The sequence below is a fragment of the Capricornis sumatraensis genome, chromosome 3 (genome assembly GCF_032405125.1).
Source record: "Capricornis sumatraensis isolate serow.1 chromosome 3, serow.2, whole genome shotgun sequence".
NCBI classification, from domain to species: domain Eukaryota; kingdom Metazoa; phylum Chordata; class Mammalia; order Artiodactyla; family Bovidae; genus Capricornis; species Capricornis sumatraensis.
The window spans coordinates 1,706,858-1,731,621 of record NC_091071.1 but is presented as its reverse complement, the minus strand read 5'-3'; the positions used below and the strand labels follow the sequence as shown (position 1 = coordinate 1,731,621).

Genomic DNA, 24,764 nt, shown 5'->3' with positions numbered 1-24,764 from the left:
GACGCCCCCTCCGTTCCCCCTCCTGCTCCTCCTTCCTGACTGTCAGTGTCCCCAGGGTGGAAACCACAGTAGGGGCGTCCTGGGCATCCAGACGTGCCTCGTCAGCCAGGTATTTAGTGTTCTACATTCCGAGTCAGAGGCTGGTGATGGTGCCCGGAAGGGCCAGAGCAAGGCGTGGCCGGCCGGACTGTGTCTCCATCTTGGCTCGGGCCGGTGACCTGGCCTGGGCCTCATTAGTCCATTGCAAGAACCCCAGGGGAGCAAGTGAGGGGTCCCGGAACACACACCTCACACCCGCCAATCCCATCTGACAGGCTCCGCTATTCTGGGCCCGTCACGCCAGGCAGCCCCCTCCGCGTATTAATGGTACTGAGCCCTCTGCGTCCAGGCAGAGAAGTGAGTGGGGCGTGGCAGGTGGGGCCGCCAGGCACTGCACTCCCCAGCCCTTCAGGGTCGCCCTCATCCCCACTAACAAGGCCTCTGCGGGCTCCAGGGCCGCCCTGCCCTCCCAGCCGTGCACCCAGCCACGTGCAGGCCTCGCATGGCACAGCACCCTCCACGCACCCACCGAGCCCCCTCTCCTGCCCACCTTGCCCTCTCAGAACCAGAGCCTCTCGCACCGCCGGAACATTCCGGAAGCTTCCCTCTCCCTTGACCACCTACGCACAATCAAGAGAGCCCACCCGCTCCCCCCGCCCATTGTGTCTTGCAGCACAGTTGAGGAAGACAACGACAGTGGTGGCTTCGACGCCTTAGACCTCGATGGTAGGTGCCCAGCGGATCTGAGAGGCGTTCCAAGCGCGGAGGCCACCTCGGCCGTCTCCTGATGCCTGGGGCGAGGCCTCACCCACGGGAGGGCCTTAGAAGATGTGCACAGAGCAGGTTCCGAGAGTGCACACGGAGGACAGGCCCCTGAGCCAGGATGCGCCCCGGGAGCCCGGCCTCTGTTTTGTGGAGGGGGGAAGCATGCCAGTGCTGAGGGCGGAATCAGTGAGGTCTGCGTTTTTAAGAAAGCACAGCTCCTGCGATTATAGCCAGGCACCGTGGTCCATCCCGGTGCCTGTCAGCAGATGTATGTCCACCTGCTTTTGTCCTCATGGTGCAATTGGAGAAACAGAGTCTTAGGGGCACCCAGGAGCAGCACGCCAGAGGGTGGACTGGAGGTGGGGGGCCTCTTAAAGAGTCCGGGTGTAAATTAAGCCGTTAACCCGCCTCAGCAAGACGAGTGGCAGGTGTGGGGTCCAGGGCCCTGGGATGGAGGTGGGGCGGCTGTGAAGGCTGGTTTTCACCCCCTGAATTGGACGTGTGGGGCAGGCGAGCGCCGGGGAGCCTGGGGGTGCAGTCGCCCTGAACCAGTGCCTGGGCAGAGCTGTGTGATGGCGGGGGGTGGGGGGGGGGTGTTGCCGTGGCCCAGCACGTGCCACGCAGAGCCAGGCAGAAGGGCGCTGTCACCCAGAGTGATGAGCTGCTCGTGGCTCCAGCCTGCGCCCTGTGCAGCAGGGAGGCCCAGAACACATCCAGGCCCGGTTCCGAGTGTCCCTGAGCTCTTGCCGTGGCCCAGACCTTGGTGCCACAGCTGTGACCCAGGGGGGAGACCAAGGCTGGTGTGCAGAACCTGAGCTTCTGACCGGAGGGACAGGGCCGAGAGGAGCAGGCAGGGTCCAGCGTCTCGGGCTGTGGCCTTTGGCTGCCAGCCACATTCCCTGGCCCCTCTGGAGCTGGCAGCCTGGAGCCTGGCTCAGAATCCTCCGGGTGTGGCCCACCAGCCCCCTCAGTTCCAGGGCTCCCCCAGCCTGCCTCCACCCCCTTACCAGCTCCGGCTGCCAGCAGATAAAGTGAAAGATTAGTGGCTGTCCTTAATTGGGGACCATCAGAAGCTATCAAGTGTTAAAGAGAGGTCAGCACCTAATCGAGGCGGGGTAATGGGAAGAACTCGAGGAGTTTGCAGAGGGGAGAGCTGGGGAGAGAGTTCCGGGCAGCAGTCCAAAGCATTCTGCAGCGTCGGGACAAATTCCTTCTGCAGAGCAGCCTTTGTTATCGCCCAGGAGCAGGGCAAGGCTTGCGGCTCTCCCATCCAGGCAGCCTGAGCTGTGCGGGGTGGGTGTCTTCCCCCCCGCCTCCAGGGGTCGGGGTCCCACTGAGCTGGGAGGAGAGGGGGCTTCCTACCCCAGACAATGCTCTTGCAGCCCCACCCTAACCCCATTGAGGCTGTAGGTGGTGCTGAGACCTGAGGACCCCAAATGAAAACATGGGCCCCAATTGGAAGGGCTTCCCAGGTGGCACTAGCGATAAAGAACCCACTGGCCGATGCAGGAGACATGAGAGATGCCAGTTCAATCCCTGGGTCAGGAAGATCCCCTGGAGGCAAAAATGGCCACCCACTCCAGTATTCTTGCCTGGAGGATCCATGGACAGAGGAGCCTGGCGAGTTATGGTCCATGGAGTCTCAAAAGAGTCGGGCACGACTGAAGCGAGTTAGCACGTACGCACACACGCCGATAACAAAAGTCAAACAAGCGCCTGCTGATAGAGACCCCTTCCAGAGTCTCCGCCTAGAGGCAGGAGAATGGCTGTGCCGGAGGGGCTACCAGGACTGGACCCTCGATGCCCCAGAGCCTCAGGCACCAGCTGACTGAGGCTGCCCCCTCCCCAAGCTCTCTCATCGGTGTAGGGGGTGGGGAGATTTCCCAGGAGGCAGGCAGGCAGCGGGGAGCAGGGGCAGGAGTGCCCGGCCTGACCCCCGCGGCCATCCCAGCAAGCCCAGGGGCCATCCCCCTGCCCCGGGGTCCACTCGGGGGCCTGAGGGTCCATCTGTCCTTCACAGACGACAGTCACGAGCGGTGCTCCTTCGGACCCCCCTCCATCCACTCCTCCTCCTCCTCCCACCAGTCCGAGGGCCTGGACGCCTATGACCTGGAACAGGTCAACCTCATGTTTAGGAAGTTCTCTCTAGAAAGGTACTGGGGTCGTGGAACAGGGGAGGCTGCAGGGGGCGGGGCTTGGGGGCTGAGGAGGGGCAGGGAGGAGGTGAAGGCCACTTGCCCCTGGATCCCTGCAAAGGGGATCATCCCAGGGTTGGGAATCACTTCCCCTGACCCCTCCTCAGACCCAGAGAGGAAGGGGCTTGCCGGGGGTCACACAGCCTGGTAGAGACCAGGAACAGGACTCCGATGTCCCCCTGGGCCCAGGCCCTGGGGTGACTGCCTGAAACCCGGTGAGCTGTGCCCTGGGCCTGCCGGGGTGTGAGGAGGGGCGGCCAGCCGTCACACCCGATGTGCACGCAGCAGGGCGCGTGTGGCGCCAGGCTCACGGCGGCAGTGTCCCCGGGGCCCTTGCTTCTGGTCTGTGCCATCCCGGTGGGAGGTGCCGTCCTGGTGGGAGCTGCTCTCCGGTTTCTGCTAAGGTGTCTGCTCCTCTGACCTGGGCCCCCACTGAGTGTCCCGGCGGGGGTTCTGACCACAGCTGCGTCCCGCCGCCGGCACCCCCCAACCTCTCCCCGCTGTCTTCTCTCCTGCCCCAGACCCTTCCGGCCATCAGTCACGTCTGTGGGGCACGTGCGGGGTCCCGGGCTGTCGGTTCAGCACACCACGCTCAGCGGCGACAGCCTCATCTCCCAGCTCAGTCTGCTTGGGGGCAACGCCAGCGGGAGCTTTGTCCACTCTGTCAAGCCGGGCTCCCTGGCTGAGAAGGCCGGCCTCCGCGAGGGCCACCAGCTGCTGCTGGTGAGGGGGCTGGGGTCCCGGGGAGGCGGCAGCTCTGTTTCCTCTGCACGCCTGTTGCTGACGGCGCAGGGACCCCAGCCCACATCTGTACTGAGCCGAGAATGCCTGGCCTGGAGCAGGGGGTGGGGATGGGGCAGGCCCGTCAGCTCCCCACCGGAAGGCCCCTCTCTGGGCCCGTCTCTCCTCCACTCTTGGCTCGAATGTTTCTATAGCCTGTGTGCACGCACACGCACGCTCCAGGCGGTGGAAGGAAGGCACGTGAACCCCCTTTCAGTGGGGGGCTTCCTGCCCTCGGCAGCACTGAGCTGGTCTTCGCTGGGGAGGGGTCTTCAGCTCTCGGGTGGGTGGGGCAGCCTTGCGCTCGCAGCTCTGCCCGCCTCGCCGCCGAGCCCGAGCCAGACGGTGTGTCTCTGACATCCAGCTAGAAGGCTGCATCAGAGGCGAGAGGCAGAGCGTCCCCCTGGAGGCGTGCACGAAGGAGGAGGCGCACTGGACCATCCAGCGGTGCAGCGGTCCCGTCACACTGCACTACAAGGTCAACCAGGAAGGTGAGGTCCCGGACGGGACGGGGTCAGGGTCAGACGGGGCGGGACCGGGGGCCGGGAGGGGCGGGGCCAGGGTCGAACGGGGCGGGGCTGGGGGCGGGGCGGCACTGGGCCGGGGGCCGGGTGGGGCAGGGCCGGGGTCAGACGGGGCGGGACTCGGGGCTGGAGTCGGATGGGACGGGACGGGGGGAGCCGGATGGGGCGGGACTGGGGGGCGGGGGCGGGGCCAGGGTCGGACGGGGCGGGGCTGGGGGCGGGGCGGCACTGGGCCGGGGGCCGGGTGGGGCAGGGCCGGGGTCAGACGGGGCGGGACTCGGGGCTGGAGTCGGACGGGACGGGACGGGGGGAGCCGGATGGGGCGGGACTGGGGGGTCGGGGGGACGGGGCCAGGGTCGGATGGGGCGGGGCTGGGGGCGGGGCGGCACTGGGCCGGGGGCTGGGGTCAGACGGGGCGGGACTCGGGGCTGGAGTCGGATGGGGCGGGACTGGGGGGCGGGGGGGCGGGACTGGGGGGCGGGGGGGCGGGGCCAGGGGCGAGACTGGGGGCCTGGCGGGGCCGGGGCCGCGCAGGGCGGGACTGGGGGCCGGGGCGGGACTGGGGGCCGGCGCGGGCAGGGCGGGGCCGAGGCTGTCTGCTCTGCGGGAGTTCTGCGAGAGCTCGGGAGGACTGAGCAGGGCAGCTGCGGTGCAGGAGGCGGGGAAGGGCGGACGTGGAGACCCGCGTGCGAACACCTGCCCTGACCTCCCTGGGCCGCTGACCGGCTCTCAGTGGAAGACAGCATGTCCAGCCCCAAGCAGACTGCTGGCTGACGACCGCGTCGCTGCCTGGCCGGCCCCCCTTCCCTCCCAGGCTGAGGTTTGCTTCTCCTGGGCCTGCCGGCCTTGACGTGGACTCTGACTCTGGGGTGGCCACCGCGCGGCCAAGACAGCCCGGCCTCACCCCGCCTGTCGTGCGGCCCGCGGCCCTCCTGGGCAGTGTCTCTCCCAAACTCTGAGTTCCCGTTCTCACCTCTGGGTTTTTTATCCTGCGTGATTATCTCTGCAGCTGGATCTTATTTTTAACCGCCAGGGCTCATGAATGTTTCAACAGAGCATAAATAGCCACTCTAGCCGTTCCCCACTGCCGCCTGCCTGCCCGCGCTGCTTCCCGGCAGCGCTGGGTCCATGCGGAAGATGGTGATGATGCTCTGTCCCCAAACACGGTGCCAGCCTCCTGCTCCCGCAGGCAGGCGGCCGGGCTCCTCTGCTCTGCCAGGCCTGGCACCCCGGCCCAACAGCAAGTCTCCGGGCACGGCCCTGCCTGCCAGCCCCAGGGTCACAGGATGCCGGGTGAGGCGCGCCCCGGCTTTGTGCAGCAGCAGAGCCCTGCAGTGAAAGCATTCCCTCCGGTAGGATCCCGTTCAGAGGGCCTGTCCTCCCAGGTGGAGCTGGGGTAACCTCCTACCAGGGCGGTGGGAATGGCCCGAGTGGGGACCCCCATCTCCCCAAGAGACGCGATCAGATAGGCCTTCTGGCCTGAGTCTCCCTGGCAGGTGAGGTGCGGGCATTTGGCGAGCTCCTTTGGGGCCTGGCTGTTAGGACTGTTTTAGCTTCTGCTGTGTCCCAGCTATCTGTGTGTGGGGCCGATTTCAGGATTTATATTGTGGATTTATGCCTTGGACATTCGCTGGAGGCTTACTGCATTTATTGTATTCATGGCGTCATGCCCTGCTTCCTTCCAAAGCATTCATAAAATTTTACACTCAAGGACGAAGGTGTTAACTAAGGTTTAAAACACATGCCGTGGTCTTACCACTTTGGAAGACCGTTTGGCAGTATCTACTCAGGCTAAACGTGGGCTTCCCCAGCGGCCTAACGATAAAAAATCCACCTGCAGTGCAGGAGATGGAAGAGATGTAGGTTCAGTCCCTGGGCTGAGACGATTCCCCTGGAGGAGGGCATGACAACCCACTCCAGCATCCTTGCCTGGAAAATCCCGTGGACAGAGGAGCCTGGTGGGCTACAGTCCATGGGGTCACAAAGAGTCGGACGTAACTGAGCCCACATACGTGCACTAAGGCTAGATGTACAGTCAGCGAGCTAGTGATCCCGCTTCTGTGTATACGGTCAAGGGAAATGAGGACGTCCACCCGCAGAGGTATCGGAGCACTCATCACAGAGTTGTCCATGACAGCCAAACGCTGGGGACAGCACAGACGTGCACGCCAGTAAAGGGAGGAGGCGGCAGCCCACGGAATGCTCTACAGCGGTGACAAAGAGCATCCCACAGGCGTGACGCGCACAGAGAACACCAGACACGGAGGAGCGCGCCTGCTTCCGCTTATGTGGCGTGAGGCAGAGCTGGCCCGTGTGCTGGCAGGCGGCGTGGCGGTTACCCCACAGGCTTCTGAGTGGTGGTTACCCAGGCGTAGACATTTGTGAAAATCCGTCATGCCCAGTACTTAAGGACGATGGGGTTTTCTGCATATAAGTTACACTTCAATTAAAGAAAATATGATAAAACGCAAACCCGGTGTATGGCTGGTGAGGGACATAGAGATCATAGCACATCTGAGGGCCCTCCGGGTAGGCCAGCCAGCTCCCCACCATCTTCCTAGGTTTGTTACAACTTGGGCACAAAATTTCGCTCTGAGCTTCCTGGCAGCCGAGGCAAAGAGGGAAGCGCACCAGTGACTCAGCTGCTCACGCCTCGGGGAGGACAGACGTTTCCCTGACCGTGAACCCTAGGAGGCCTGCGCCGGGGGTGTCTTCTGGGGGGGCGTGGCCTCGCAGCAGGAGGCCCTCCGCCAACAGCTTGAACCCCCTCCTCCTCGCACAGGGTACCGGAAGCTGCTAAAGGACATGGAAGAGGGCCTGATCACCTCGGGGGACTCCTTCTACATCCGGCTGAACCTGAACATCTCCAGCCAGCTGGACGCCTGCTCCATGTCCCTGAAGTGCGACGACGTCGTGCACGTCCGCGACACCATGTACCAGGACAAGCACGAGTGGCTGTGTGCGCGGGTCGACCCCTTCACGGACCACGACCTGGACATGGGGACCATCCCCAGCTACAGCCGGTGAGGCCGGAACCGGCTGGGCCGAGGGGGCTTGCAGGGGAGCCTTTGCCTGCTGACGGCGACCCCCCGCCGCCGCGATGCCCCCTCCTCTGTGGAGCCCTCGGTGTCTCTGGAAGGGCTTCCCTAGTGGCCCAGTGACCCAGAATCCTCCTGCCAGTGGACGAGACGTGGGTTCAATCCCTGGCTCAGGAAGATCCCCTGGAGAAGGCAATGGCAACCCACTCCAGTATTCTTGGCTGGAGAATCCCATGGACAGAGGAGCCTGGCGGGCTACAGTCTATAGAGTCACAAAGAGTCAGGCACGACTTAGCAACTAAACAGCAGCTGCCTCCGTGGATGCTGTTTTCTTAAATCCTGCTGCTTCACCAATTCCCAGAACACTCTCTTTCCATCCTTGCTGGACACTTAGAGCCTGAGTCTATGTTCCTCCATCTCCCACCTCCCCAACTTCATTCTGTGATTATACAGCGGTAGCCGCAAAGGGCTGAGCATCACCTTCCCCCTGGTCAGACGTCCCAGGCACCTGTGAATTATCAAGAGACTCCAGCTCTGTTGCCCAGGCTAGCCCGGCAAGGCCAGCAAGAGTAGACCCAGTTTACAGATGAGGAAACTGAGGCTCAGAGAAGTTAAGCGCCTTTACCCTGGCACCAGGGTGAGTCAGCGCCTGAGAGGGGTCAGACCCAGACGCTCAGTGCCCAACCATCCATGGGGCTCAGAGCTCAGAGCCTGCAGAGAGCCCCCTGCCCTGGCCAGGCCTCCACTGGCTTCCCCGGGTCCAGCCCCTGAGGCTCTGCCCTCCCCTCACCTCCCCAGGGCCCAGCAGCTCCTCCTGGTCAAGCTGCAGCGCCTGATGCACCGGGGCAGCCGGGAGGAGGCCGACACGGCCCACCACACGCTGCGGGCCCTCCGGGTAGGTCACCTGTGCCCTGCCAGCATCACCCCGCCTCCCGGGGCCTTCTTGGAGGGGATCCCAGGCAGGAGCCACCAGTCTGGCTGGGATAATGGACCACAGGGGACTGGGCTCCTCAGGAAAAGGGGCCCCCCCAGAAGGAGCCCCACGTCTGTGCCCTCGCCCAGCTGCAGTCTCTGCTGGAACAAGTCCTCAGGCCCCTCTCACCCCCGGAGCTCGCTCCCGCGTCCAGGACACTTTGATCCACGCCAAGCGCCTTCCCACGTCTGCCCAGGGTGGGGCTGGGCGGGAGGAGGGACCGTCTCCTGCCCTCACCAGCCCACGAGCGGCTCTGACCGGTTGATCACCTGGTTTCAGAACACCCTGCAGCCCGAAGAACCGCTCCCCACCACGGACCCCAGGGTCAGTCCCCGCCTCTCCCGAGCAAGCTTCCTGTTCGGCCAGCTCCTTCAGGTAAAGCGCTCACACTTGCAGGCCTCTCGGCACCTGCACCGCTTGCCGCGGCCCTGCCCTCTCCTGCGGAGAAGCGGAGGCTGCGTGTCCACCGCGCCTCACGTCTCCTGCCCCACTTCATCCTCACAGTGACGGGGTCGGGGGACTGCTCTGTGCCTGTAGGAAGCAGACCCCGCGTCCATAAAAGATGGAGTGCACCTAGGGCTAAAAGAAGCTTGAACGTCTTAGCTGTTCAGATATTCATAGAAAAGTCAGCAGGAGAGACAGACCTTCCAGAGATCCCGGTCAGTTTACTCCATCAGGTTCAGCATTAAATTGATCTCTGAGCATCCCAGTAGCCCAGGAGAAAGGGGATTTCCAGCAGATTCTTTAACTCTTATCTGACGCCAAAGCATTTTAGCTGTTTGTGACCAGAAAGAATTTTTCCCTCATACTTGATTCCAAAAGGTCTTTTTCTTGTGGGGAGGAGCGTGGATCATTATACGAGGAACAATGAACAGCCTACGGGTGGCATATTCAGAAATGATGTCACACGAGTGTAAGCATCTGTGCAGCCTTTTTCTCTATAGCCAGTCGGCAGAAGCCAAGAGTTCTGTTAAGACGTCATCCCGCAAGGACGTTCCTGAGTGGGCGCTGTGCTAGTTAGGCCCCAGTGGAGCCAGCGTGTCACTGCACCGCTCCGTCCTCGTGTTAGAACGTAGGAAACTCAGAGAAATGGTTGGCGGTGTGACCCCGAAGCCCAGGTAGAGGCGGACAGGTAGCAGAAAGACGCTTATGGAGGTGAGGTCAGAGTCACCCCGGGAGGCAGGACCACGTGAGACCACGTGTTATGGTGCCCACACGTCACACGAGTCCACAACCCTGAGCTTTGGGGTGACTTGCTCAAAGGCTGGTTAACAACCAAGCGGGGCTGACAGCCCAGCACCCTCGCCCTTCCTCCCTGCAGAAGGAGGGCATGAAGGGATTCAGAGCAGTGCCCGCCGCGGGGCGTCCCTTCCCGCCCTCCGAAACTCCATTCTGAGTCATAGCCAGGTACAGGCACCCCCGAGAAAACTCAGGGACCCTGGGGAGGAAGGTGACGTCACCTGCACCCGCCCTCCAGGTGGGCCGTCTGTGGGCGGTCCTGCCAGGGGGGTTCCCGGACATGGGCCTTGGGCAGCCAGAGCACGCCAGGCCCCACAGTGCCTGCAGACCCCCCAGGTGTGGCTGGGATTGTGGGGGGCTCCAGCGAGGGCCTGCCTGGGACCAGCACCCCAGCAGGTCTCATCCAGCCAGGAAAGAGGCGTGGGCGTGTGTCCACTTACTTGCCCGCTCACAGCGTCCCAGAAGCTGAAGAACTTGTGCCGCCTGCTAGGTGTCCCCTGTCTTCGGAGGGGGTGGGGCCCAGGCCCCGGGGCAGAGCTGGGATCCGAGCGGAGGCCTCCCGAGCCGGGTCAGGCCGCCCCCACGCCCTCGCTTCTGTCCCCAGTTCGTTAGCAGGTCCGAGAACAAGTACAAGCGGATGAACAGCCACGAGCGGGTACGGATCGTCTCGGGGAGCCCTCGGGGCAGCCTGGCCCGGTCCTCGCTGGATGCCACGAAGCTGCTGGCCGAGAAGCAGGAAGGTGCTGCGCGCCCGGCAGCCTCGGGGTCTGGGTGGGCCAAGTGGGTCCCCGAGAGCGGGGCTGTGCCGCCCGGGGAGGAGCCGCCCTGACGTGGCCGGGAGGACCAACAGCCTCCTGGGCGGCGGCCTGCCGAGCTCCCCCACTACTGATGCCCCTGCAGTTGGCTGGAGCCCAGTCGTTGTTGTTTAGTCAAGGAGTCCTGACTCTTTGTGACCCCAGGGACTGCAGCACGCCAGCCTTCCCGTTCTTTACCACCTCCCAGACTTTGCTCAAACTCATGTCCGTTGAGTCGGTGATGCCATCCAGCCATCTCGTCCTCTGTCGTCCCCTTCTCCTCCTGCCCTCAATCTTTCCCAGCATCAGGGTCTTTTCCAGTGAGTCAGTTCTTCGAATCAGGTGGCCCAAGTATTGGAGTTTCAGTTTCAGCTTCCAGTGAATATTCAAGACTGATCTCCTTTAGAATTGACTGGTTTGATCTCCTTGCAGTGCAAGGGACTCTCAAGAGTCTTCTCCAGAACCACAGTTCGAAAGCATCAATTCTTTGGCGCTCTGCCTTCTTTATGGTCCAGCATCCGTACATGTTATGACTACTGAAAAACCATAGCCCAGACGCCCATGTTAATTGGAGCTGTTTGCTTTACTGACTGATTCCTGCCTGAGCGCCTCCTGCCATTTATCCTAAAGCTGGCGAGAGGCCGCTCGGTGCACAGTCCCCCAGGACAGGCCCTGCTGGTGGGCTCCCAACGGCCAGGACACCTCTGCAGTGCAGCCTCAGTCCAAGGCCCTCCCTGGAGAGCTGAGCAGCGGCAGTGGGTTCCAGGCTTGCTGTCTGCCTCCTGCCACCACCACCCTTCCTGGTCCATGGGCTGGGCCGTCTGTCTGCCTGGCCCCGTGCTATCACCCCAGCTCCCAAAACAGGGCCCGGCCCCCGGGTCAGGCCTAAACTCTCCTGGTGGTGGAGGGCCATCCCCCAAATGGTTTTCAAGGCTCTGTGGGGCCAGGAGGGCCCCCAGGTGCCCTGGCCCAGCCATAACCAGCCCTTGCCTGCTCCCTCCCAGAGCTGGACCCAGAGAGCGAGCTGGGCAAGAACCTCAGCCTGATCCCCTACAGCCTGGTACGCGCCTTCTACTGTGAGCGCCGCCGGCCGGTTCTCTTCACGCCCACCATGCTGGCCAAGGCGCTGGTCCAGAAGCTGCTCAACTCCGGGGGCGCGATGGAGTTCACCATGTGCAAGCCGGGTGAGCCCCGCAGGCAGCGCCGCCCCGCCTCCTGCCCGCCCTCGTCCCTCCTCCCCTCCTGCCCGCCCTCGTCCCTCCTCCCCTCCTCCTCTCCTGCCCTCCTCCCCTCTCCCCCTCCTCCTCCATCAAGGGCTCCAGAGCAGCTGGAAGGGTGCGGACAGTGAGTTGCCGTGGAAAGTGTAAAGTACGTTCCTGACCCTGCCCTCAGTTGAGAAGCTTCAGGGTCTCAATGTGGCAGGAAGGGACCCGACAGGCAGCTCCGTGGAGCCAGGAAGCAGGGCAGAGCCGGGAGGGGACAGTGGGCCCGACACCCCCGAGCTGCCCTCAGGACTGGCCCCTGGTCCCGCAGATGTCGTTACGAGAGACGAGTTCCTCAGGAAGCAGAGGACGGAAACCATCATCCACTCGCGGGAGAAGAACCCCAACACCTTCGAGTGCGTGGTCCCTGCCCACATCGAGGCCGTGGCGGCCAAGGTGAGGCGGGCTGGAGGCCGGCGGGGCCGGGGGTGCGCAGACCTGCTCCCCTCCCGCCCGCCCCAGCGGGCGAACCTCGTCCTCGCTGCCTCTGCCGCGTGCCGGCTTCTCCAAGCCCTGCTCCCCGGCCCTGGCAGGCACTTCCGTTTGGAGCCCCTTCTCTTTCTCTCTTTTCCCCGTGATTCTCTGTCTGTATTTTCGTCCACTCGGTGGCTGCGCTGGTCCTTCCTGCCTGTGCGGGCTCCTCTCTAGCTACAGTGCTCCGACTTGTCGCTGCGACAGCCTCTCTTCTCCCAGAGCGCGGGCCCCAGGGCACCTGGCTTCCCGTGGTTCTGGCTCCCTGGCTCTAGAGCGCAGGCTCAGGTGGCATCCTCCCGGATCCGGGATCGAACCCCTTCTTCTGCCCTGGCCCTCTGGGCCACCAGGGAAGCCCTCCCCTTTCTTCTGGTGGCTTCCTGGTGCTGGTCCTCTGGTCCGTGTTGTTCTGGGATGTGTGTACGCCTGGCTCTGATAACAGGGGCCAGAGGTAGCCAGCGAGCGGGCAACAGGGAGCCTGTTCTCCAAACCGGGGAGATGGACCATCAGGAGTGCTGTTGGCAGGGGTGCAGGAAAGCTGTCTGCAGGCAGTTTGGAATCTTCTGGACCCGGGCTTCATGACCCTGGCAGGCCCTGAGCACAGAGTTCTTCCTCGATCTGGGTCTGAACAAAGGCGGGGCTCTCGGCCTCTCTGGGGCAGTGACTGGGGCGGCAGGAGCAGGCACCCAGCTGGGAAGTCTGAATTATGCCGTCCAGCCGACGGTCACTCCCAGGCCCTGCCGCCTTGTCACACTGATGAGAGCTCGAGCAGAGCTGTCAGGCAGCCTTGGACAGTTTGTTGGGTATTAAAGTTCAGGGAACTCTGACAGCCGGAGTAGATGGGAACCAGTGGGCAGGGTTGGGACTGAGGTCGGTTCAGCTGCAAAGGAGATTGCGTTCAAGAGTCTGTGCTGTTAGGGGCCCAGGAGCGGCTGTGCTGTCGAGACACGGGAGCGATGACCGGAAGGGCGTGGGGGCCGGGGGGTGGCCATCTCTGCCACTGGACCTGGGGGCTGGTTCCACCGGCACGCTGTTTGTGGCAGTCCTCTGAGCTCGCCCCCAGCTCTGCCCCATGGAGCCTGGCCCTGCGCCAGGGCCCGGGTGGGCTGGCAGCACGGAGGGCCCCCGGTGACCGCCGGCCGCTGTACCTGCAGAACAAGCATTGTCTGCTGGAGGCCGGGATCAGCTGCACCAGAGACCTGATCAAGGCCCGAATCTACCCCATCGTGCTCTTCGTCCGCGTGTCGGAGAAGAACATCAAGAAGTTCCGGTAGGGCCCTGGGACCCCCACCCCTGGTCCCCACTCCCCGAGCTCTGCTGTCTCCAGGAAGAGCAGCTGGCGGTGTCCAGCACACCCACGTCCCTTTAGTGTCTGTCCCCAGTCCGGGGGACGTGGCCCTCGCCCCAACAATGAAGACAGTAACACACACACACGCATTCCCGGGAGGGGGAGCTCCAGGGCCCCCAGGTGGTCTGGGAAGCCAGCACCTCCGGAGCAGGTGCACCTCAGCCAGGCCAGGCCCGGACCACACAGGCCGTGTGGGACATGATGTTCGGTGAAATAAGCCAGAGAAAGGCAACTGCTGCACGATTTCACTTGTCCAAAGGCCCTCAGGAAGTCAGACGCAGACCGAAAGTAGAAGGGTGGGTGCCAGGGCCTGAGCGGGAGGGTGGGGAGTGATGGTTTAATGCACAGAGTTTCAGTTTTACATGAAAAAGTTATGGAGATGGAGGCACATCCATATGAATCACTTAACCACTGCTGAACCTGTACCCTTAAAAATAGTCAAGATGAGAGATTTTTATTTCAATGAACTTGATCACAATTAAAAATTAAAATGAAGTGAAGAAGTGAAGTAAAGTCGCTTAGTCGTGTCCGACTCTTTGCGACCCTGTGGTACTGTAGCCCACCAGGCTCCTCTGTCCACGGGATTTTCCAGGCAAGAGTACTGGAGTGGGTTGCCATTTCCTTCTCCAGAGGATCTTCCCAGCCCAGGGATCGAACCCAGGTCTCCCGCATTGCAGGCAGACGCTTTAACCTCTGAGCCACCAAAATTAAAATGGACCTATTTTTTTAAAAAAACAAGTCCGCCCCTCTTGGAATTCCCGAATGAAGAGAATAAAAGGGCCCAGGACACGGAGCAGAAATGGCACGGGGGGCGGGCGCGGCCAAGCCACGCCCCCAGCCCGGCCCATGCCGCGAGCATCTCTCCCCGCCCTCCCGTCTGCAGGAAGATGCTGCCCCGGCCTGAGACGGAGGACGAGTTCCTGCGCCTGTGCCGGCTGAAGGAGAAGGAGCTGGAGGCGCTGCCCTGCCTGTACGCCACAGTGGAGGCCGACATGTGGGGCAGCGTGGAGGAGCTGCTGCGCGTCATCAAAGACAAGATCGCCGAGGAGCAGCGCAAGACCGTCTGGGTGGACGAGGACCAGCTGTGAGGCGGGGCCGCCGCCGAGTCTGAGCGGGACTCGGGCGGGGTGTCCGGATCCCCAGGGGCAAGGGGCATCCTGCCGCCTCGACGGCCGGGGGCGGTGGGTGCTCCGTCCTCCAGGTTAGGGAGCCCCTCCAGGGAGCCCCGGGGCAGGCGTGTCTCTGAAGGGAGCAGAGAGCCGTCTCCTCCACCCGGCGCTGACCTGCTGAGTCGGCCAGCCCGTGCTGGCCTGAGCGGGGAGACAGGACCCCTAGAAGGACAAGGTGGGAGGCCGGCGGCCCCTGGAAGCCGGGACAGCAGTTGAATGTAACGCGTGGAACTGGAGGGCTGGCTGCCAGTTGGGCGGGGGCCCGAAAGCCAGGCGTCCCCCAGCCCTCGGGACACAGGAGAGGCGCATTCCCAGGCAGAAGGGGAGTGTGCCATGCTGTTATTTTTCTTGCATTAAAATGTCTCCATTTCCTCATTTTCAACCATTTGTTTGATAGTTTGCTTCCCTGGCGGCTCTGCTGGTAAGAAATCCATCCGCAATGCGGGGGACCTGGGTTCCATCCCTGGGTTGGGAAGAGCCCCTGGAGAAGGGACCGTCTACCCACTCCAGTGTTCTGGCCTGGAGAATTCCATGGACTGTATAGTGTGTGGGGTCGCAGAGTCGGACACAACTGAGTGACTTTCACGTCCACTTCGAGGGACTTTCAGCTCTTGCAGCCTTCCTAGCTGCAAACCACCCAGCAAGCTCAGTTCAGGCTCCGAGTCATGTGCAGGGTGAAGGTGGGGTGACGGTGCACCCCAGTTTTCCCAGGACACCTGATTTACACCTGGGTTTGGGGTTAATCACTAATAGCACCCTCTGACTAAGACGTGTCCTGATTTGGCCGATGCATTATACCTGGGACGGGCCCCTCTTTCGAAGGCTGCCTAGAAGGTCTCACTGTCCACACCCCTAAGTCACATGACTGAGCAGGCACGCACACACACACACAGACACACACACATGGCAAGAGCCAGCAGCCAATGCTTCCTCCAGAACAAGCCCCAGAACCAAGTTGGATGTGCCACGTCTGGAGAGGCCATGATTCCAGTGGTCCCGCCGAGCTTATCTAGGGCCAGATAAGCTGCCGCACGAGGAGACGGGGAGCTGGAGGGTCTTCCCTTTCTATCTTGTTAGAGCTCTATGAGAAACAGTAAACTTTCCCCAAGCCCGGGCAGTCGTGTTTCCACTTGGAAACCATTGCCTCCTCTTAAGTACTTAGAGCCAACAGGGACAGACGTGACTGGAAAAGAGTCCCGGAGTAAAAGGCCTGCGGCTTTATTTATATTATTTAACTGCAGAATTCTCAGGCTTGTGCAGAATAATCAAAGCGGCAGCTTGCATATAATTGGGGGTGGTGTGGGCTCGTGGACAAAGTGGGTGAAGACAGGTCGCACGTGAAATACCTTGAGAGAATCTGTAGTGGGTTTTTCCCCCAAGTGATCTTCGCGGGGTGCCGGCTGCAGGGTTGTGTGTATGTTAATGAGCTGGGAGGAGAGGAGAGAAGGGTGAGCTCTGTGGTCACTCCCCGGGTGAAAGCGGACGAAACCGAGGTTTGGTCCCCTGGGGAAATGGGCCCCGTGAGGATTTCCAAGGAGACCCCTGACATCATCTGCTCAAGCTCCGGGCTCCCGTTTGTCAGCTGCCAACAGCTCAGCAGTGGGCAGCCCCGCTAACTGCCTGGGAAGAAGAGAGGGGTCCGGGGGTCTGGGCAGTGGGGGTGCTGCACTGAGCTCTCTGTGAAGCCTGGCTGCGGCTCAAATCGTCAGGGCGGGGCCTGCAAACAGAATGTTCCCTTTGGAGCCATCCCAGGACTCAGAAGGCTGCCCTGAACCACACAGAACCGCACACAGGGGCTTGCTGCCTGCCCGGTGAGCCCGCGCCCCAGGCTCTGGGAGGGGCCCTGTGCTAGGCAGGTGACACCAGTGCGAATGCTCGGTCCACCTCCAAGGGCACCAGCCGTGCAGCTCAGAGCCCCGGAAAGTGTGTTACATGTGTACACCCACGCTTTTCTAGGGAGAATTCCAGGCTTCAGATTCCTAAGGGCTCCTGTAATCCCTTCCCCCCACCCCCTCGCCGAATTAAGAACCATCACTCTTGAGTTGGGCAAATGAGCTCCTGCACTTTATAAACGTTCTCTGGCTCACTGTCCCCAAACTCTTCTCCCTGTTACACAGAAGAAGATTGAGGTTCAGAGAGGTGAAGTCACTTGACCAAGGTCACACGACTGACAGCCGGAACCCTGCCCAAGCCTGGCTGATTGGCCACCTGCAGGCCCTACTGGCTGGACTTCCCAGTTCAGAGGTCCCGTCTGGGGCCCTGGTGGCCTCAGTGAGCTTCTGCTCTGTTCCTCCAGCCACTGGGGAAGTGGTGGGCATCCAGGGCAGTGTCTGGCCTGGGGCCAGGCCACCCAGCAGTCAGATCAAGAAGACGTGGGCTTCCTCTCGTGGACCGAGGCAGCCTTCTGCCCGGCGGTGCCGCCTGGGCCGGCCCCATCAGGGACAAGAGTGGGGCACGCGGGAGGGGAGTGTCTGGCTCCGATGTCATCATGCTGAACGCCGAGGGCCTTGCTCTCCCGTACATGTGTCCCCGGTTCCCTCCCCGCCCGGGGTCTGTCTCCGGCAGCCCCGCCAAGTCAACCAGGATGCTGTGGCTGCTTGACTGATGGGATGGCCTGGCTCCCGGCACCCTGCCCCTGCCCTCTTTCACCCAGAATCTTCTGCAGGGGTTCTAGCAACTTCCAGAAAGCCTAGCCCCAGAGAAACTAGAGTTCCCCACTCCAGCTGAGACTGAACCCCAGCTTTTCGTTTCAATTTCAGACGCCAGGAACCCAAACCGAAAGCAACGGGAAGTGCCCCCCAGCCCCGCCCCCACCGTCTCAGCTCCCAATCCCTCACCTAGGCCCAACCCTTCTGGAGTCACCAGGCTGTGTGTTCCTGGGGAGAGAGAGCCCAGGAAAAACCCCATCATCCTCAAGGGGCCGTGAGCAGCTTCATGGAGGCCGCAAGTGCAGAACACCTCCCAGCCCAGCCCAAAGCAGCCGTGGGTCTCGGGGACTGTCACCTGGAAGGGACCGGGAGCCTCAGAAGGGAGAGGCTTCGAGAAAGATTTCTAGTCTGGAATTTTTGTACCTGTTTTTAATAAAGCATTCAGAGGTCAAAAGCCGCACGCTGTAAGAGGCTATCCTGTAAAATTCTCAGCTCTGCCGGTCCTCACCCCTACACACAGGAAACCGCCTTTCTTGGGTCTGAGCCTCCCCGGTCCTCACGCGCAGACAGGCAGGACCCGTTCCTAGCCCGGCTCTGTTGCACGACCCAGAACACATTATTCACACTGTTCTCTGCTCGCTTTTTTTTCCCCCCCTTTTTACTGGAGCATGTGTCTGGGGACACTCACAGCTGTCTAGTGTCCCTGTCTGGACCTGTCATTTCCTCGGCCGCCCGCATCGACGACCCCAGGAACAGCTGTGCCCTGCACCCCGCTACCCAGAGTCCCCGCAAGACGTGCTCCCCAGAGAGGGGTTTGCAGGGGCGGCTTCCCTCCCCCGGGGCCACACCAGCCTCCCCGGGGCGGGGGGGCTTCCGCTGCTGACAGCCCTGCTCTCTGCTCCCAGACCCCCTCCGCTCCAGCCCCCCAACCCGCAGGGGCCGCTGGCATCTGGGGGACCCTCTCAATACCACCCTCAAGCTGGGGCCACACTCCGCAGTCCCGACACCCTGACGTCTGCCGCTGCTGTTGCCTGCAGAAGGGTGCATGTGCTTGGTGAGCTGTGACCGCTCCCAGGGGCTCAGGGGTGGCCTTTGGCACTGGGACCCATGTCCACCTCTGTGAGACACGCACTGACCCCGCCCCATCCTCTCAAAACAGTCGTCCACACAGGCCCCAAACTGAATCCACCCCTTCACCCCACCCTCCCCCTGACTCGGTCACTCAGCCAGACACCTGGCTCCCATTCTGTCTCACACACACATCACCACGCTCTCAGCCACTTCATCTTGTTGATTAGACTCTCTACTCCCTGCCAAATCCGTTGGCCTCTCCCATGTCCCACGGCCACCACCCTGTCCAGGTGGACCTGGTCTCTCCTGGGACGACGCAGCACGTACCCCGCCGAGCCACGTCAGCCCTCAGGCGTTTCCTCTGGATGCTGGGGCCTCACACCCCGGTCCTCTTCTCTGAAGCACTTCCTTGCCCTCTGCCTGACCAGCTCCCACTCATCCATCAGGTGTCACCGAACCACCTGGGGGAGAGGCACCTCCCTTCCACACCCCGTCAGCCTCTTCGTCCCGCCTCTGGAATGACTCTGTCGTCTGTCTTGACCTCTCGACCGTGAGCTGCTCAAGGGTAGGGAGCACGCATGTCTCATTCACTCCTGCCTCCACCGCCCAGGTGCTGGCTGCCTGCTGGGATTGGACACACGAGAAAGCAAGTCCCTGCATTCCATCGGAGTTTTCCAGGGTCCAGCAAGGATGTGATGGGTTTCTCAGGTGGTGCTAGCAGTAAAGAATCTGCCTGCAATGTAGGAGAGCTGGGTTCAACCCCTGGGTCAGGAAGATCCCCTGGAGAAGGAAAATGACACCCCTCCAGTATTCTGGCCTGGAGAATCCCATGGACAGAGGAGCCTGGCGGGCTACAGTCCATGGGGTCACAAAGAGTCGGACACGACTGAAGTGACTTGGCACGCACGCAAGCAAGGATGTACAAGGGTGATGTGGGCCAGAGCAAGGCAACAGGTGGGGACCACGGCAACCTGGGAGACACACCATCCAGCTAAGAGCGGCCGCCGGAACTCAGCCCCAGTTGCTTGGTTCCACTTGGGAAGCAAGCTCTGTCTTGCCAGATCCTCTGATCATTCAACCGGGGTGACTCCCAAGTTCCTGCAGAGTCTGGACCAGCCTGAGTCAGGCATCTGCCCCTGCTTTGACCAGCCATGGGTACTGGCAGGCCGGGGTTGGGAGACTTGCCATTTGGAGAGAAGGGGTCGTAAGTGGGGGTCTCTCAAAGACCATCTCCACTCTGTAATTCCAGCTTTCCTCATGGCCTTAGGCTTTGGAGGAGAAAACAAAAATCCAAGAAAGACACCAGAGATCATTTACCACGTTGGCAGCTCACAGACGCAGCTCAGAGGCGACAGGAAGCGGCGCACGGCTGATCCCCTCCGTGGCCCTCCCTCGGCTCACGGCTGAGCCCCTCCGTGGCCCTCCCTCGGGCTGACCTCTCTGGATCCAATTGTGTTGTTGAATTTTTATGCATCTTTTTCTTTTAATGTAAACTGAAGGCAGAGGTCACTTTTGCTCTCGAGGCCCCTGGGGGTCTCCGGGGAGCTGGGCCCCCCAGTGGGCTTCTCCTAAAGGGCCAAGTCCCGCCCCCGCAGGCTGGGGCGGGGGTGTGGATGGCCGGCCCAGCAGCTCCCCGGCCTCTTCTTAGCAGAGCTCTGTTGATGGATGAAGTGGCAACGGCAGGGCTGGGAAGCCGCAGCCACGCCGGCCAGCCTGCCTGCGCTCACATTGGTTCACCATCAGCTCCCTTCAGTTATCTGCTCGTGCCCACCTCCGAGCCTGGTGGGGATAGCTGCTTTGGGGGGCCCTAGACCTCCGATCTCAAAAAAAGACCCTCCAAACTAGCCAGTGAGCGCCTCTCGCGGACCAGCACGCCTACTGTGTACTGGGCACCGTCCGCTACGTCATTTCCAAACCTGGCACCCATCTGTGCCCACAGGAAATATCACCCCGTTTAACAGATGGGGAACCTGAGGCTGGGAAGGGCCTTGCCGCCATCCCCCCAACTCGGGAACGGGCGGAGCTGAGACTTGAAAGGGAAACCTCAGGACGCCAGTCTCAGCTGCAGGGGGTGGGGGGGCGGGGGGTGCTTCCAGCTGTGGACTCACCAGGAGCTGACATCAGGCTCCAATTTAGGGGCGGGGTCAAGGTCAGACAAAAGTCAGGGAGACTGGAGTGCTCATGGGGGAGCATCGAAGAGGGAAAGGGCTCCCCTCCCCCCTGCACAGGTTACAGGGGTCGCCAAGATGCAGGTGGGTTTACCTCCATCCGTCCTGTCCCCTCACCGGTCACCCACCCATGCTGACCCCACGCCCCTCACCCCCTGCACTGGCCCTGGTGCCAACAAAGCCCCTCGCCCCCAGGAGCGCCCAGGGGCCTGGGTCCCTGGGTCCTGGCCTTGCCCTCCCCGGTCCTGGCTTGCCTGCCGTGCGGGCAGGAAGTCTGGGTCTCTCAGGCATAGGGGGAACAACTGCGCGGCTGCTGCCCAGGAAGGGGGTGAGCGGGGTCGGGGGGAGGCAGGAGAAAGAGGAGAGGAGGGTTTGGGCTTTCTGGTTTGTTTGGATTCTAAAATTAGCCACTGGCGAGTGAGGGGGCTGAGGGCTCACACCCACTCTCAGCCCAGGCTGCCGTGAAACCCCAGGTGCTTGGCTAAAAATTGTATTGAAAGTTTCCGAGCTGGTTGGGGTGACTGGAAATGAATCTGTAATACAGGAATTTCTTTCTTTCCTATCACATGTTGTGCTCAGTTCTGATCTTGTTTTGACCGACGCGGCGTGTCTCCCCCAGCCTTTGTGCCTCTGGACGTGAGTGTAGGTGTGAAGCTGCGAAACCCTGTGTGCCTCGGAGTGGGGGTGGGGTGGGGGTGGGGGCCGACGGGGGGGGGGGAGGTGGGAAGCAGAGAGCCCGAGGCCGAAAGGCCGTCAGCTCCTCCAGAAGGAGGGCCGCTGCTCCCCTTGGTGCCCCCAGCTGAGGTCCAGCTCTCGGAGGCAGGCACTAGGCATCTCGGAGGCAGGTGTGCTCGGGTGGGCCGCACAGGAAGGGGTCCTTGTGCACTTGTGGGCTGGACAGGCAGCCTCCCAGGGGCGCCATGGGGACACCTGAGTGCTAAGATAACCTTCTGGGGCGTCCCGGGGGTAGGGTGGATGAGACTGCACCTGCCTATGCAGGAGACACAGGTTCAGTCCCTGGTCCGGGGAGATCCCCCATGCCTCGGAGAGGCTAAGCCGTGTGCACCACAACCCCAAGCCTGCTCTAGAGCAGCCCCTGAAGCCTGCAGCTGGAGCCGGTGCTCCACAGGAAGAGGAGCCTCCCCCCAGCCAGCAACTAGAGAGACGGCCAGCCAGCAACAAGGACCCCGAACAGGCAAAAGTCAACAAGAAACGAGCAAAATCATTTTTTAAAAAGATGCCTTTCTGTAACCCACCTCCCTGGGAAAGGTCGTCTGTGAAATGAAGCTATAAAGCCTGGGTGGCACGCTCACGGGGTCACCGTGAGGCCCCAGCGAGCACGCACAGGGGCCCCACCGGACTGGCGACTCCAGCCCAGCTGTTGTTAATCGCAGGTCTAGTGAGACCGGGGCCCCTTGGCTCCGCCAGTGGGATTTGCCCACATTAGATACTCAAACCAAAAACGTGCCATTTCCCCCCAGATCCTCTCCCCTTTCCCCTCTCCATACATGTCATCAGCCCCCACCAGTCACTCAAGCCGGAAGCCTAAGCTTCAGCCCTGGTTCATAACTTCCAGTCCTCGGTCTCTCTCCAGCCCAGCCCATCCCAGGGCCAGCCCCCCATCGATCAGATTGTCCCAGGCTGGTCGACCCGACCCGCAGCGACTCATCTGTGTTTGTGCCATGAACCCCCTGGACGCCCAGAAACCCAGAGGCTCATCCTCAGAGCATCGGCATCCACGTTGAAGCGGTTGACTTACCGCACTGTGTCAGCCTCATGTGTGCAGCCAAGTGACTCCGCGACATCCCAGATCCTTTCTATGTTTCGTACCTTTTATGATATGTTTTGGCGGTTTAGTCGCTCAGTTGTGTCCAACTCTTGGGACCCCGTGGACCGTAGCCCGCCAGGCTCCTCTGTCCATGGGATTCTCCAGGCAAGAATCCTGCAGTGCGTTGCCATTGCCTTCTCCAATGATATGTTTTAAGATACGTTTATGATATGCTTCCTACCTTTCATGACGTGTTTCAGATATGTTAGTGTGAGATACTGAATACAGTTCCCTGGGCTTACAGCAAATGCTTATGGTTTCTCTGTTTATACCTAGCAGTATCTGTTAAACCCCGAATTGATTCTCCTCCTTTCATCTTTGATAACCATAAGTTGATTTTCTACATCTGTGAGTCTGTGTCTGTTTTGTGAATAATTCCGTTATATTATCTTCCAGATTCTACGCATACGCCATGTCATGATATTTGTCTTTGCCTGACCTACTTGCCTTCGTGTGCTGATCTGTAGGTCAGATTATCATGTTGCTGCAAGCGGCAGTGTTTCATCCTTCTTTACGGCTGACTAGTGTTCCGTGGTATGTGTATCACATCTTCTTATCCATTCCTTTGTCGACGGGCATTTGGGTTGTTCCCACGTCTTGGCTATTGTGAACAGTGCTTCTATGAACATAGGACTGCATGAATATTTTTGAATTATAGTTTTGTCTGGATATACGCCCAGGAGTAAGCTGGCTGGGTCACATGGTAACTCTGTTTTTAGTTTTCAAGGAGCCCCAATACTGTTTTCCATATTAGCTTCACCGGCTCACATTCCCGCCAACAGTGTAGGAGCGCTCCCTTTTCTCCACACCCTCTCCAACATCAAAATAACATTTTTAGATGCATAAAATAAAACTCATAGGCTTGCGAAGGAAGCTGTCTTTGTTGAAATACAGTTATCAAAATATTTAAAGAGCAAACCCATAATCTGGTAACTTATGTGCTTTGCTGCGAAAGTGTTAAATAACAATATCCAACAAGAAGAGCCAGCGATAGGGTGGCCACTGTCATCGCCCCAGAGGCGGGATGAGCACAGGGGATCTCAGGTCTCCTGTGACAGCCACAGGGGCCACGGGGACGCTGGGCTTCTGTCCATCAGCAAGTCCCAGAGGCTGTGCCCCAGCCCTGAGGCCACCATGTCCATTCCGAGTGGAAGGAGAGACTCACTTTCAGTCAAGAGTTCAGGAACATGAAGATGTCATTTTTCCAGTCAAAACTCACAGGCCCCACCCGCCCCCCAGATGCTGTGCACGGACCCAAGGGCAGAACCCCCGGTGCAGGGGGGTCTTCCCGGAACACGACTGGGTCACCTCACTCCCCTGCTGCAGACCTTCCCACTGGGAGGCACAGGGGGTAGATGAGAATGACCGACCCTGGCTTAGCAGCCGGCGCCGTCTGGCCCCTTCCGGAACCTTCTCCCGCCCGCTTTCCACATCCAGCCGGGCCAGACATGCCCCTCGGGGGCACCTCCTCCAAACTCTTCCCATCTGAGGGCTGCACGGGTACTGTTCCTCTGCTGGGGGCAGATCCCCTCAGCCCTCTCTAACCCTCCTCGTCCCGCCCAGAGACAATGAAGACCCGACCCCCATACACACGCAGGCGACCTGATTTGGAAACATGGGCCTTGCAGATGTGATCCAGTTAAGATGAGCTACAAAGCTCCAGGTACGCGAGGCGCAGGAGTTCTGGGAACCGACAGCGCAGTGAGACCGGGCAGCAGCACCGCATCATACGCGCGAGCTTGCTGTGAGGATACACCTTAAATAAAGAGCTCTGGGGCTTCCTCGTGCTCCGGCGGTTAGAACGCCACCCTTCCAGTACAGGGGGTGCAGATTCCATCGACCCCTCGTTGGGGTCGCCTAAGTATAAAACAGAAGCAATAACTGTAACAAATTAAGTGCAGACTGTAAAAATGGTCCACATCACAAAAGCCTTTAAAATAAAAAGACTTCTCACCACACACAGGCTTCCCTGATAGCTCAGTTGGTAAAGAATCCACCTGCAATGCAGGAGACCCGGGTTCGATCCCTGGGTTGGGAGGATCCCCTGGAGAAGAGAAAAGCTACTCCCTCCAGTATGCTGGCCTGGAGAATCCCATGGACTGGATAGTCTACGTGGCCGCAAAGAGTCAGACACGACTGAGCCACTTTCACTTTCGCTCACCACACACACGCGCACACACACACTGGCAACCACGCGAGGGGATGGGTTAGTTAACTTGATGGTGGCAATCTTTTCACTATGAATGGATACATCAAAACACCAAGCAGCACAACTTTGATGTTTATAAATTTTATGTCAAAGAACTTCTCTGAACACAACAAAGACTCGATGAGGTCATAGTGGACCAAGGGTGTCTCTAATCCAGTGATTGGAGTCCTCAAAGGAGAAGCAAGGAGGAGAGTTGGATACAGAAACTCAGAAAGAGCATGGCCCTGTGAGGACAGGGGGAGG

General features: G+C 60.9%; 1 protein-coding gene across 2 annotated transcripts in view; it reads left to right on the top strand.

Moving 5' to 3' along the window:
• Positions 1 to 14,885, top strand: part of CARD11 (caspase recruitment domain family member 11) — a 102,223-nt gene extending 87,338 nt beyond the window's left edge. For both annotated transcript variants that reach the window (XM_068967860.1, XM_068967861.1), the window contains 12 exons: positions 713 to 765; positions 2,825 to 2,957; positions 3,521 to 3,722; positions 4,144 to 4,270; positions 7,086 to 7,326; positions 8,140 to 8,236; positions 8,594 to 8,689; positions 10,158 to 10,293; positions 11,352 to 11,531; positions 11,881 to 12,005; positions 13,235 to 13,350; positions 14,312 to 14,885. In XM_068967860.1, coding sequence (XP_068823961.1) covers positions 713 to 765; positions 2,825 to 2,957; positions 3,521 to 3,722; positions 4,144 to 4,270; positions 7,086 to 7,326; positions 8,140 to 8,236; positions 8,594 to 8,689; positions 10,158 to 10,293; positions 11,352 to 11,531; positions 11,881 to 12,005; positions 13,235 to 13,350; positions 14,312 to 14,516 — 1,711 coding nt within the window. In that variant the 3' untranslated portion in view covers positions 14,517 to 14,885. The remainder of the gene's footprint in view (positions 1 to 712; positions 766 to 2,824; positions 2,958 to 3,520; positions 3,723 to 4,143; positions 4,271 to 7,085; positions 7,327 to 8,139; positions 8,237 to 8,593; positions 8,690 to 10,157; positions 10,294 to 11,351; positions 11,532 to 11,880; positions 12,006 to 13,234; positions 13,351 to 14,311) is intronic.
• The last annotated feature ends 9,879 nt before the right edge of the window (positions 14,886 to 24,764 follow it).